This window comes from Cucurbita pepo, chromosome LG06 (assembly GCF_002806865.2).
Source record: "Cucurbita pepo subsp. pepo cultivar mu-cu-16 chromosome LG06, ASM280686v2, whole genome shotgun sequence".
NCBI classification, from domain to species: Eukaryota; Viridiplantae; Streptophyta; class Magnoliopsida; order Cucurbitales; family Cucurbitaceae; genus Cucurbita; species Cucurbita pepo.
The window spans coordinates 4,842,694-4,855,736 of NC_036643.1; the positions used below are offsets into that span (position 1 = coordinate 4,842,694).

At 37.8% G+C, this 13,043-nt stretch overlaps 3 protein-coding genes across 6 annotated transcripts in view; 1 reads left to right on the forward strand and 2 right to left on the reverse strand.

Moving 5' to 3' along the window:
- Positions 1–1,192: 1,192 nt before the first annotated feature.
- On the reverse strand, positions 1,193–1,507 carry LOC111797410. Its single transcript, XM_023680397.1, has one exon. The coding sequence runs from the start codon at positions 1,505–1,507 to the stop codon at positions 1,193–1,195; it is 315 nt and encodes a 104-aa protein (XP_023536165.1).
- A 6,163-nt stretch (positions 1,508–7,670) lies between these two features.
- Positions 7,671–10,377, forward strand: LOC111797102 (inner centromere protein-like). Its single transcript, XM_023680000.1, has 3 exons — positions 7,671–8,208; positions 8,490–8,618; positions 8,712–10,377. The coding sequence occupies exons 1-3, from the start codon at positions 7,762–7,764 to the stop codon at positions 10,179–10,181; spliced, it is 2,046 nt and encodes a 681-aa protein (XP_023535768.1). The 5' UTR covers positions 7,671–7,761; the 3' UTR covers positions 10,182–10,377.
- Positions 10,378–10,389: 12 nt separating this feature from the next.
- Positions 10,390–13,043, reverse strand: part of LOC111797104 (ubiquitin thioesterase OTU1-like) — a 4,237-nt gene continuing 1,583 nt past the window's right edge. For all 4 annotated transcript variants that reach the window (XM_023680001.1, XM_023680002.1, XM_023680003.1 and 1 more), the window contains exons 3-9: positions 12,480–12,525; positions 12,238–12,346; positions 11,353–11,444; positions 11,212–11,274; positions 10,945–11,063; positions 10,780–10,855; positions 10,390–10,697 (exon numbers count right to left, since the gene is read on the reverse strand). In XM_023680001.1, coding sequence (XP_023535769.1) covers positions 10,641–10,697; positions 10,780–10,855; positions 10,945–11,063; positions 11,212–11,274; positions 11,353–11,444; positions 12,238–12,346; positions 12,480–12,525 — 562 coding nt within the window. In that variant the 3' untranslated portion in view covers positions 10,390–10,640. The remainder of the gene's footprint in view (positions 10,698–10,779; positions 10,856–10,944; positions 11,064–11,211; positions 11,275–11,352; positions 11,445–12,237; positions 12,347–12,479; positions 12,526–13,043) is intronic.

The following is a 13,043-nucleotide window of genomic DNA, read 5'->3' on the forward strand; positions in this document are numbered from 1 at the left end:
TATATATATATATATATATATATATATATATATATATATATATTATTTTCCTTTTATTACAATCAATTTCCACAAATTATTTATTTATTGCGTGTATCTTAGGTTAGGTAAGGTAGAGGTACCTCGATAAACGAAATTTAATTTAGGAAATGATCATAGGTTTATAATTAAGAAATGCTCTCTCCAGGGAGGTCTTTTGGGAAGCCCCAAAACAAAGTCATGAGAGCATGCTCAGAGTGAACAATATCATACAATTTGTGGAGAGTTGTGTTCTTGTAACATGGTATTAGAGCTATGCCCTAAACTTAGTCGTGCCAATAGATTGGTAAATTCTCAAATGTCGAACAAAGGACTCAAAAAAGAAAAAGGAGTCAACCCTCCTTGAAGGCATAGTAAAAAATGACTTAAGACTGAGTCGAGCCTCGATTAAGGGGAGACGTACTTTGTTCAAGGGGAGGTGTTGGATGATGAAAGTCCCACGTCGACTAATTTAGGGAAGGATCATAAGTTCTCCTGACTTTACTTTCGGTTTACCCAAAAGACTTCATACCAATGAAGATAGTATTATTTAATTATAAACTCATGATCATTCCCTAAATTATCCGACGTGGGACTTTCATCCAATAAAACCCAACAAACCAACTCAATCTAACCCAAACCCGACCCAAAAAAAAAAAAAGAATTAGGGTTGGGTCGAGTTATCCGACCCAAAAATAAAAAGGTTTGGTGGGTTAGGTTGAGTTGTAAATTCTATTCAAATGGTTGGAGTCACCAATTCAACCAACGTGAAATTTTGGATTAGGGTAAAAAATTTATATGCTATTAATTTTCACAATAATTTGTTTTTAATTTTTAAAAACTAAAATTTTAAATATTATTTTATTCATTTTTAAAATCAAACAAAAAAAAATTGTACAAATTTAGTAATTATTTAATTTAATTTTTTAAATTTGGAGTTCAAATTTTATTAAAAATTTATTACTAAACGGAGTAGAAAAATATGGGTAATTAAGTGTATTATATTATTTAATATACATAATTTATAATCTGCACAAAATAATGTACAATTTAATTACCTAAACTTCCTCACCCACGCGGACGCTCCAACTCCGGCCACCCCTCTTCCGTCCGACTCTCACACAAAGAAAAAAAAACGAACAAAACAGAAAATCGCCGCCGCCGCCGCCGCAGATCAATCAACTTCCGGTATACTCTGCAACACCGGCCGCCAGTGACGGTGGCGAGATTCGTGAAACTGATCGTCGACGCCGATCAACTGAGCCAGAACCTGCTGTACGGACATCTCCTTAATATCCACTTTCCCCAAAAGCTCCTCCAGCTGTCTCTTCGTGATCTTAATCTTCACCTCTGTCGCCGCCGTTGAACTCTTTTTCTTCTCGATTTCGCCGAGAAGTCCTTCCCGGCCGTCGTCCTCCGCCGCGAGAAAGTCCCACTCCTCGCCGGCCCACTGCGCCGCCGCGCCATCCCGCCGTATACAGTTACCCATCAGAAATTTTTAATTTGGATGAAATGAAAATGAAACGAAATTAAGAATTTGGGAATTTGGGGAATATGAAATTTCGGTATATATAAAGAGGGTGTGGTGGAGGGGATTGGGGTGCCACGTAGGATTGAAGAATATGGGACACGTGGCGGAGGTTGACCGAGAAAGGGACGGGTCGGTTGCAAAGTTGTAAAATCAAAGCAATTCTCACTGGTTGCAGGCGGTGACTGACGGCAGCCATGATACTTACTTCTACCCACTGGCTTCTCCCATCATCATACATGTTCCTTGTAACGTGCGCCACGCTCACGGCTCGGCTTCCATTAGCCGATCTTTATTTTCCGTATTTATTTTTTCGTAATTAAATCTTTTAATTAGTGATTAATAAAATAATAATTTAATTAATTTTCTGATTTTAATCTTTTTGTTGTAAAATTAAGAGTATAAATTAATTTTTTTTAGAAAAAACTTATTTACCCACACATGTAATAAAATAAATTTTAAAAATTTAATAAGAAAAAATATATTTTTAGACAAATTAATAGACAAAATTTTCTGATACGGTCAGGATCAGTTGTGGAGGAGAACGAAACATTATTTACAAGGGTGTGGAAACCTCTTTCTAGCATACGCGTTTTAAAAACTTCGAGGAGAAGCCCAGGAGGAAAAGCCCAAAAAGAACAATATCTACTAGCGGTGACTAATTATCAGAGCCAAACACCGGTCGAGGAAGCTGAGTCTCGAAAGGGGTGGACACGAGGCGGTGTGTCAGCAAAAATGTTAGGTCTCGAAGTGGGTGGATAGGGGGGCCTACATCGATTGGAGAAGGAAACGAGTATTAGCGAGAATGTTGGGCCTCGAAGAGGGGTGAGAACGAAACATTATTTATAAGGGTGTGAAAATCTTTCTATAAGATAAGCTTGAAAACTTTGAGGAGAAACCTAGAAGGGAAAGCCTAGAAAAAACAATATCTACCAGTAGTGGCCCAGTATTAGAGCCAGACACCGGGCGAGGAGGCTAAGCCTCGAACAAGGGTGGACACGAGGCGGTGTGCCAGCAAGAACGCTGGGTATCAAAGTGGGTGGATAGGGGGGCCCAAATCGATTGGAGAAGGAAACAAGTATTAGCGAGAATGTTGGGTCCTGAAGAGGGGTGAGAACGAAACCTTATTTATAAGGGTGTAGAAATCTCTCCCTAGCATAGGCGTTTTGAAAACTTTGAGTAGAAACCCAGAAGGGAAAGCTCAAAAAGAACAATATCTACTCGCGGTGACCCAGTATTAGAGCCAGACACCGGGCGAGGAGGTTGAAACCCGAAGAGGGGTAGACATGAGGCGGTGTGCCAGCAAGAACGCTGGGTTCTGAAGTGGGTGGATGGGGGGGCCCACAAGAGAAGAAAACGAGTGTCAGCGAGAACGCTAGGCCCCAAAAAGGGGTGGACTGTGAGATCCCACCTCGATATATTTTTAAGAATAATAAAGAAAAATGAGGAGAAGCCGGCTGAAGCAAGGAAGGGAATACATAAGCCGAGCCAACCAAATAAAAGAAAATTCCACATTTTCGAAAAAAAAATATATATATATAATAATTAAAATAATAATAAAAGCAATGTGAAAAGGGCGAAACGTGGAATCTTAGCGTCTAATTCTCAGTGTGAACGCATTTTTAGGAGCAGAATCTTTACATAAATTATTTTTTATTTTTTTAAATAATTAAAATGTTTTATTATTTTTAAATATTTGTTAGGTGTGAACGCGTGGTTGGAAAAGGAATCGGGTTTCTGTTATTCCATTTTTGTCGTGTTCTTGCGCATCCTCACGTGACTTCCGCGTGCCTTCCTTCCTCCAAAATTACGTACTCAATTTTAATTACTAATAATTATTTTAATCATAAACCTTATCCACTTTTAATTTCATCCTTTTTCTTGTATTTCTTATTTTATTTTCTCTTTTTCATAATTATCATTAATATTAAATTAATTCTTAATTTTGATATAAATTAATTAAATAATAATATTTTTCTCGACCTCAAACAAAAGACTAATTTAACCTTTAACGGTCGTTTTTAATCTTCTAAAGAAACGCACGAACATCGATTCCTAAATTTTGAAGTTTTTTGTGCCCATAATTTTCACGTCAATTTTAAATTAATTAAAAAAATAAAAAAATAAATGAAGTGCGAAGGGTATCTCCCTGTGTTTCCACTTGCCCTCCACTTTGCAAATTGTGGGCGTGGAGCCATTGTGTCGCCTTTGTGATGATGGCCCCTCCATTTCCCCAATCGGCTCGATTCATTTAACCTAAATTAACTCGAACGGTTCGGAGATGTAACGACCCAGATCCACCATTAATAGATATTGTCCTCTTTGGGCTTCCCCTTTCGGTATTCCCCTCAAGGCTTTAAAACGCGTCTGCTAGGGTATGGTTTCCACACCCTTATAAAGGGAGTTTTGTTCGTGGGACATCACAATCCACGCCCCTTCGGAGCCCAATGTCATCGCTGACACTCGTTCCTTTCTCCAATCGATGTGGGACCCCCATCAAATCAACCCCCCTTTGGGGCCAGCGTTCTTATTAGCACATCGCCTCGTGTCTACCCTATTCGGAGAACAGCGAGAAGGCTAACACATCGTTCAGTGTTTGGCTCTGATACCACTTGTAACGACCCATATCCACCACTAGTAGATATTGTTTCTTTGGGCACCAACTGTAACGACTCAACCTAATTTTCTACATTACAATCCACCCCATGTGGCTCTGAATGTTTGATATTTAAATTTTATGAGATTTTAGTTATTAATGTAACATGTACTGTGAATAAGTATATTTATTTTAAATAATTAAAAATAATAATCCGATAGCTCAACTCAACTTGAAAACAAAAGGGTTGAGTTATGAACTCTATTCGAGTTGTTCGGGTCACCAACCCAACTCGTACATACCCGAAAAATAAATGTGTAATTTTTTTTTTTTAGTTTTAATAAATCCTCCTTAAATTAAAATGTCAATTAAACAAAATTATATAAAATTTGGCTTGATAGAGTTGACTTTGAGAAAAAGTCAAAATCCAAGCCAAATCTCAAAGAACCATTTCTTCACATCAAGTGGACAAACAACTTTGTCAAATAGCTTAAAAGATTTCAAACACAATCCCATTAAGTTGGAATGTAATAAAGAAATTTAAACCACAATATATAATAATAATAATAATGAAATATTATTATGGAAATTAATGCAATTATGTATTTATTTTCTCACAAATAATGATTTTTTTTTTAAATATAAAATCTTTGTCTTTAAACCTATAATAATTATTAGTTTAATTTCAATGTTTGATTATTGTAAGCATTTGATAGCGATATTCCAAAGTTTGACTTTAGGTCGGTTTGTCAATAGAATGACTATTCAAATACTTGTCCACAAATTATTAGTTCGTTTCTTTTTTTAGTATAATAAACATCGGGTGAAAATTTGAACCTTCGATTTTAAAACAAGAAGCACGTGTCATAGTCGTGATTCATCGAAAAAATAAAAGCAGCATGAATGAGCATAAAAATACTTAGTAAGCAGCCTACTTGTAAGTTCTAATTGATCATCTTCTATAAATAAATAGGAGACTTACTTTGAGTTATATAGCTCTAGGAAATTTTTTGTAGGGTACTGAATCCTTACCGGATTTTCGGGAACTAACTCTCAGTCTCTTATATTTGACTCTATTCGGGGCTTTCATTGTGAGATCCCACATCGGTTAGAGAGAGGAACGAAACATTCCTTATAAGGGTGTGAAAACCTCTCCCTAACATATGCGTTTTAAAACTATGAGGTTGATGACAATATGTAACGAGCTAAAGCGGACAATATCTACTAGTGGTATTGTATCAGAGCTAGATACGGGGGGTGTGCCAGCGAGAACACTGGCTCTACACCCCATAATGAATGGGTATATTTCATTTACTTGTGACATTATTATATATAATATGTGTGTAATTAAGTGTAAAATGACCCATATTATTATTATTATTATTATAAATATATAATAATAAACATGTTTTACTTGGATGGTGTTATTTTTATTATTTATGTTCTAAAGTCTATCAAATAATAGACCCCACACACACACACATATATATATATATATATATATATATATATCTTGAAAATATAGATGTCGATATCCTTAAATATATTTGTTTATTTAAACGGTTCAAATAAGTTCTGACATTTTGGGTTGGTCGAATTGATGACCCGAGTAGCCCGAATGGACTTCACGACCCAACCCAATCCTCTATTTTTAGGTTAGGTTGTCGGGTTGTTCTTTTTTTAATTATTTAAAAAATCATACTTATCCACAGTACATGTTACATTAATAACTAAAATACTGTAAAATTCAAATATCAAATATTCATAACTAACAACGAAGATTAGTCATAAACGTCACATATTTTTAATTTTCGTAATAATATTAAAAGTAAGATAGGATAAGGTTAAACTGTAATTCACACACTTTTAAAATGTCTTTAATAATCGTAGTAACTATTTTGTTATTTTATTTTATTTTAATAAATTAATGATATAGTTTCAACTCGACAAATTATATTTTAAATATAAAAAACGACTATTATTTAAAAGTTTAGACAAAAATATATATTTTAAAAATTTAAGGAATGAAATAAATAGTTTATATTATTTGCATAGTTTCATAATGTTCTTTACCAACAACCCGATGTTGTAGCATAGTTGACGTTGAACCTAAAAGATCTACTGCTCGATAGATACCTTTAACAACTAATCCTCTTAATAGTACGATAGGAGCAAGATCGGTCAAACCGTCGTCAAAGGGAAAAGTTCTTCCTTTTTTAGCCAGTTGTGGGTGAGGAGAGATTCGAACCTCCGACATCGTGATTCGTAGCCACGTGCACTATTAAAAGTAACGGTCATCAAAGGGAAAAGTTTTTCATTTTTTTACCAAAATGCCCTTGTAAATAAATAGTTTATACTATTTGTGTGGTTTCATAATGTTCTTTACCAACAACCCGATATTGTAGCATAGTTGACGTTGAACCTAAAAGATCTACGGCTCGATAGATACATTTAACAACTAATCCTCTTGATAGTACGATAGGAGCAAGATCGGTCAAATCGTCATCAAAGGAAAAAGTTCTTCCTTTTTTGGCCAGTTGCAGGTGAGAAGAGATTTGAACCCCGACACTGTGATTCGTAGCCACGTGCGCTAATCTCCTAAGCTAAAGTCGATAACCGACCGTAATAGAATAACGACCAAAATCAAACATAAACTAAAAACTTTAATTAAACAAAGATAAGAAAGTAGAAAGTGTAATCATAAAATTATTATCTATATGTTTTCTCCAACATTAACAGTCTCGAAAATCGATTAAATTCGGACCGAACAACAAGGCCATCCACGTGGCACTCATCCATTGGCTACAAAATTAAAATCCATACCCCATGCTTACAAAACGGGGCCCTCTCTCTGTTCACTTTACAACCACCGCTCGTTTGTCCGGACTTGGGAGAGTGACGCTCACGCGGCAAGCCTTATTTCAAATAGTCTCCTCGAAACGGCTTTCAGATGCCGCAAACGACGTCGTTTCGTATCTCCAACGTTCGGATTCTTCAGCGCGTTTCCACACTGCTTGTTCACGCGCGTGGCTTTCAACCAACGTGTCGTTTCCTCCCTCCAAACGAATCCATGAGACGATCTGTCAGAGCCTTTTCTTTTAGTACGATTTACAAAATTCTGAATATATTTTGTCTAANAAAAAAAAAAAAAAAAAAAAAAAAAAAAAAAAAAAAAAAAAAAAAAAAAAAAAAAAAAAAAAAAAAAAAAAAAAAAAAAAAAAATATATATATATATATATATAATAAATTCGATCTCTCAATTTTAAAAAATAAATAGAATATTTTACTTTACAAAATCATTATTTAATAAGTAATTAATTTAAATATAAGGTTTGAATATAATTATTTTTTTAAGTTATAGATTTTTATAAATAAAAAAGAGATGGATGAAGGAGGAGGATATTTAATTAAAAAAAAAAAAAGAGATTTCTGACCAAATATTTAATTATAGAACATTAATTATTTTCTATAGAATTATTAAATTAAATGTATATCACTTCGTAAGGTATCTTTGGAAGGGTATTTTGGTCAATTCGTCTCTGCCATAGCTCAACGTGCTCGCTCAAAAAACTGGAAAATCGATTCTCCACTGCGATTTTCTCCTCCTCCTTCCAATTGGATGGAGACGACGATGAAGCTGCTGCGGCCGGGGAAGTCTCCACAGGCTCCTACATTCACCTATTCGAAGTCGGTGAACTTATCGCCGGAATTGGATCTTCAGCAGACGCCAAGTTCACGCAAGGATTCTCGACGGAGGATCCGAAATCTTTCGTTGATTAAGAGAAAATCGGTGCCGACCGGGCGGAGGAGTAGGCCGCAGACTCCACTTCTTAAGTGGAAGGTCGACGACAGAGTTGATGGTAGAGGTGAAGAAGACGAAGACGAAAAGAAGACGGAATCGGAGAACGGAGAGAAAGATCTCCGGCGGATGAGTGGGGAAAGAGATGTGGTCGTATCGGCGAGGAAGCTCGCTGCTGGTCTTTGGCGGTTTCAGAAGCCGGAGGTGAGCGCTGATGGAGGAAGGAGCGGTTTGAGACGCAGTGTGGAGCAGAGGATCGGTTTTCAGGTAACTGTTTCTTGGAAATCTCGTTTTGAATTGTGATTCTGTTTGTATGATTAGCATTTGACGAAGATTGAGTGTGCATTTTTCTCCTTGCTCTGAATCAAAATTTTGAAGAACTGCTACGTTGTTTGGGATTGGATCTTTGATTTCTATTTCTGAAATTATTGTAATAACTGCGATTAGATGAGTTTTAGGAATGAAATGAGGTTTAGGAATCAATGTAATTTCGCCTCTAGTTTTGCAGTTCCGTTCATTGTTGTGATCATTTATGATTCATCTTGCAGCCTGTTGCTGGCCATGTTCGTGCTCCGATTCTCCGTCATCACAATAACAACATATTCAGTAATGAAACGAGGCATCTGTTACAGGGCCAAACCTCAACTTCTGGTATGAGAAATGGCGTTCTGAGCAAGGTAATGACATTATCTTCAGATTCCTCTCTGTTTTTCTTTTGAAGTTATTGCAATAATGTTTGAACTGTTTTCATCTCCCATCCCTGCCATCAGATTGAACCGTTCTTTCAATTCTCCAACTCAGTTATGGAAGGGGCAACAAAATGGGACCCTATTGGCTCGAAAATTCCAGTTGAAAGGGACCATGTTTACAATCGAAGAGAGCTTCTTGACCAGCAAGTGAGCCTGGTTTCTGTTATATCTTCCCTTGAAGCTGAACTCAAGCAAGCACGGGTGCGCATTTTGGAACTCGAAACGGAACGCCATGGATCGAAGAAGAAGCTTGAGAGCTTCTTGAGAAAGGTTGATGAGGAAAAGACTGTATGGCGTATGAGGGAACATGAGAAAGTACGTGTGTTTATAGAAAGCATCAGGACTGAATTGAACCATGAAAAGAAAAATCGAAGAAGAGTAGAGCATTTCAATTCGAAACTGGTTCATGAGCTAGCTGATGCTAAATCCTTGGTGAAGAAGCTGATGCAGGACTATGAAGAAGAAAGGAAGGAAAGGGTATTGATTGAACAAGTATGTGAAGAACTTGCTAAAGAAATTGGAGATGATAAGGCTGAAATAGAGGCATCGAAGAGAGAATCTGCGTTATTTAGAGAGGAAATGGAAGAAGAGAGGAAGATGTTGCAGTTAGCAGAAGTATGGCGCGAAGAACGTGTTCAAATGAAGCTGGTCGATGCGAAGGTAGCGGTCGAAGAGAAGTACTCTCAGATGAACAAGCTTGTTGCTGATCTTGAAAACTTTCTAAGATCAAGGGGAGCAGCAATCTCAGACGTTAAGGAGATGAAAGAAGCTGTATTACTTGAACAGGCTGCTTCTGCAATGAACATCCAAGACATACAGCACTTATCATACCAACCCTCTAAGCCAGATGATATATTCTCCATCTTTGAAGAAGTTAATTTTGGTGAAAATCATGAGAGGGAGGTTAAGCCATACAGTTCTTACAGTCCGGCGACCGAAATCTCTAAAGTCGGAACAGTGAGCCCCGATGTAAATGTAGATTCGGGTAAACGAGTGGATGACACTCTGATGGCAGCCTTTAATCAGAATGGAAACATGGACGACGAGAGTGGATGGGAAACAGTGAGCCAAATTGAGGATCAGGGCTCGAGTTATTCGCCCGAAGGAAGCTCGACACGACCCGGTAATAAGAATAGTGAAAATAGTAGCAGCACGACAGGCTCAGAGACTGTAACAGACTGGGAAGAACACGGAGGAGGTGGAGAAACAACAATCAACATCAGTGAAGTCTATTCAGAACTTGTAAGGAAATCAAAGAAAGTATCGAACTTAACGAAGAAGCTTTGGAAATCCGGCCATAACAATGGTGGCGACAGCAACAAGATGATACCAGTAAAGGAGCCCCATGGTGGGTCTAGTCCAGATTTCATGGATCAGTGGAGCTCCTTCGACTTAGGTGATGCTCAAATAGCTCGACAGATGAAAGGCCAAATGAATGTGAAGGAAGGCCATAAACTACAGCTGCGGCATGTCCTTAAACAGAAGATATAGAGGCCGATAGCGATTGCTTCCTGGACGGTTTTAGGTTTTATGCGGCCGCGTCGAGCCAGAGACATGACGACGTTATATATTTACTGTAGTGTAAGATTCAAACGAATGAGGCTTCATAAAACAAGATAATTTCCGCCTCTATTTTCTCCAAATGTATCGAACGTTCCACTTATCAATCGATTGATAACCTTCCAAATATCCCTTCGGATTCCCTTGAAGAGCTGATCTTAAATTTTGGAAAGTACCATAGTTTAGAAATTTTGTGAAAGAACGGGACAAGAACAAAGAAAAGAAGCTCAGTCCCAAGAGATCACAATATGAACAACACTGGTCAGTAAATATGAAACATTCATGGTAATATGACAATTAGAATGCCACAGCAATTCAACAAGCCAAAGGAGTCGAGGTCGATAAAGCTGAAACCGAACAGCTCAATTATTTTGTCGAACATTCTTCCTGTCATCTATACTCTTGGAAGTTGACATGGCCAGTGGCTTTTGCGTGTTCTACAGCCTCCTGAACATTGGATTCTCTAAATGAATTACAAGAGTTCGAAGAATTAATGAAGCAAGCAATGAATTTCGACAAGGAATAATACCGTTTCGCCGATGACTCCGATTTGGCAAACCCCACATCGCAGCGTGAAGTTGGCAGTGTCGGTGAATCTCCGTTTCCTGAAACGTGCAAGCGTAGATTAAGATGCAGGAAGCCGAAACATTCAAACAGTTCTTCAAGTTTCTTTCATCATTACACAAGATCCAACCTTTGCTGTTCTTCAACAAAATGAAGAGCTTGCCCTTCAATGGGACCAATTGTCCTGTCCCGATTCACAGAAAATATGGTCTGATCAAATTCCTCTGGAGCTTCCTCAGATGGAGACATCTGACAAGAACAAAGATGCAGGAACCCAAGATTCATATATCAGACACAATCAAAGACAGAGATCTTGCTTTATAAGGTACCGTTCATACAAAAGAACATATTATCAAGATCATCTTGCTTTATATTTGAAGGAATCAGAAAATCATACAACTAAAGCATCATAGTGGAGTCCATCATATATCAGCAGAACCCTTTCTGAATACTTCTTTTCCTGTCAATGGCGACCGATAATCAGCATCGGAATGGTGAAAGGATTACTCTTGGGGTCATAGGAATTGAAAATCCTAACCTGACCGTACAAATCACATCGTTTGGTCTGGATATCGTATGCTGCAATTTCACGCCCATAATACTCGGATAGTATCGAAAGCTCAATTGCACCTGTGTAAGAGAAAACGAGCTGAAAAAGAATAAACGAACTGAAATAGATTTGATATCAGTCCAGCTACACCTAAAGCTTTCATATGCTTCGGTTTGGTTTACAGTTTACTATTAGAAGAACAAAGAGTGCGGCAAACATGTAAAATGTCACAGTCATGCTTGTCCAAGGTGTTTTGCACATGTCTGCATGCCCGTTGCATGTCAAAACCCTCGTGTTGTATCACTTTATTGCTTTCCTTTACCCCTTTCATGATGTATAGTTTCCTTATTGTATTTTCTAAATATATGACGTTCCAGCAAAATCATGTCTATGCTTAGTAGACCTAAAATGCCTCAGAATGTATTATAGGGGGATGCGACTAGTCGTCAATTCTTCCTACCCAGAATTATATGATATCTAAGCCGTTGTGTTGCCTTTTTCGCTTATTACCTATAACATTGTTTTCTTCCTTTCTCTCGAATCTTGCTTACAAACTCACTTTCTAAAATCTTCTTAAAACAAAGCCTAAGACTTGGGTATATGTCGTAGGGCCGAAGGCGAGACGATTTGACTCACTCAGTAGTGAGAGTGAGTGCTGCACAATCGCTTACAAACGTCCCGTAAGAGCGCGATTGTGACACAAAGCAACATATTCAAGAAATCTACGAGGACGTTCAACAAAACACCTAGCCCATCATCTAATGCTAGAAACACAAGACAGCGGGGAATGTTATATTTTGACGTTATACAGAATTCCATCGAGAAAACCTCATAAAAACCTTTCCATCGAGCAATGATAATATCGATACAAACCTCCCCACTTCTCTGAATCAAGAATCCAAGCACAATACTCCTCATTTGGCTTCCCAAGAAATGCTTCACAATACCTTGTTGGATCACTTGCTACTGTTGCAGCTATGACCTTTAAGAGAATCAAATTGTGGCTCATGTTCAGAGTGAAGAATACAAATATGAACTTCAACAAAGATATGATAGAAAGCAGTATAATGTAGGGTAGTTACAATAACGACGAAACATTATAAATCAGAACGAACCTGTCTTAGCTCGGCGGCCTTGTGCTTATCGTGGTCCATAACATACCTAACATACATTGCAACAGAAGTAGCAGAAAAATGAACATGAAGCATAGCCACAAACAAGAGAGAGACCCATACTTTTAGAAACAATTAAGTTATATGTCAAGAACTTGATCTTTATCTTTAAACTTCTTCTCTTATCTGCCTGGCAGGGCCACAAGACGCCAGCGGAGATTTATTTTTGGATACGAAATAATTACATTGATGAAATGAAATGATACAAAGAGAGATAGTAGACGAACATATTACAAAAGACGTCTCCTATTAGATAGTGTAACAGCCCGAGCTCATCGTTAGCAGATATTGTCTTCTTTGGATTTTCCCTTCCGGGCTTCCTCTCAAGGTTTTAAAATGCGCCTACTAAGGAGAGGTTTTCACACCCTTATAAAGAATATTTAGTTCCTCTCTCCAACCGATGTGGGATCTCAAAATCCACCCCCCCCCCTTCGGGGCCAGCGTCCTCGCGGGCACTCGTTCCCCTCTATAATCGATGTGGGACCTCCCAATCCCCCCCCCCCCCCC

Excerpts from the sequence above, each read along its gene's own strand:
- LOC111797410 (XM_023680397.1), bottom strand. The coding sequence starts at position 1,507 with ATGGGTAACTGTATACGGCGGGATGGCGCGGCGGCGCAGTGGGCCGGC.
- LOC111797102 (XM_023680000.1), top strand. The coding sequence starts at position 7,762 with ATGGAGACGACGATGAAGCTGCTGCGGCCGGGGAAGTCTCCACAGGCT. Across the intron at positions 8,209-8,489 it reads AGCAGAGGATCGGTTTTCAG|CCTGTTGCTGGCCATGTTCG; the intron begins GTAACTGTTTCT and ends TTCATCTTGCAG. Across the intron at positions 8,619-8,711 it reads GAAATGGCGTTCTGAGCAAG|ATTGAACCGTTCTTTCAATT; the intron begins GTAATGACATTA and ends CCCTGCCATCAG.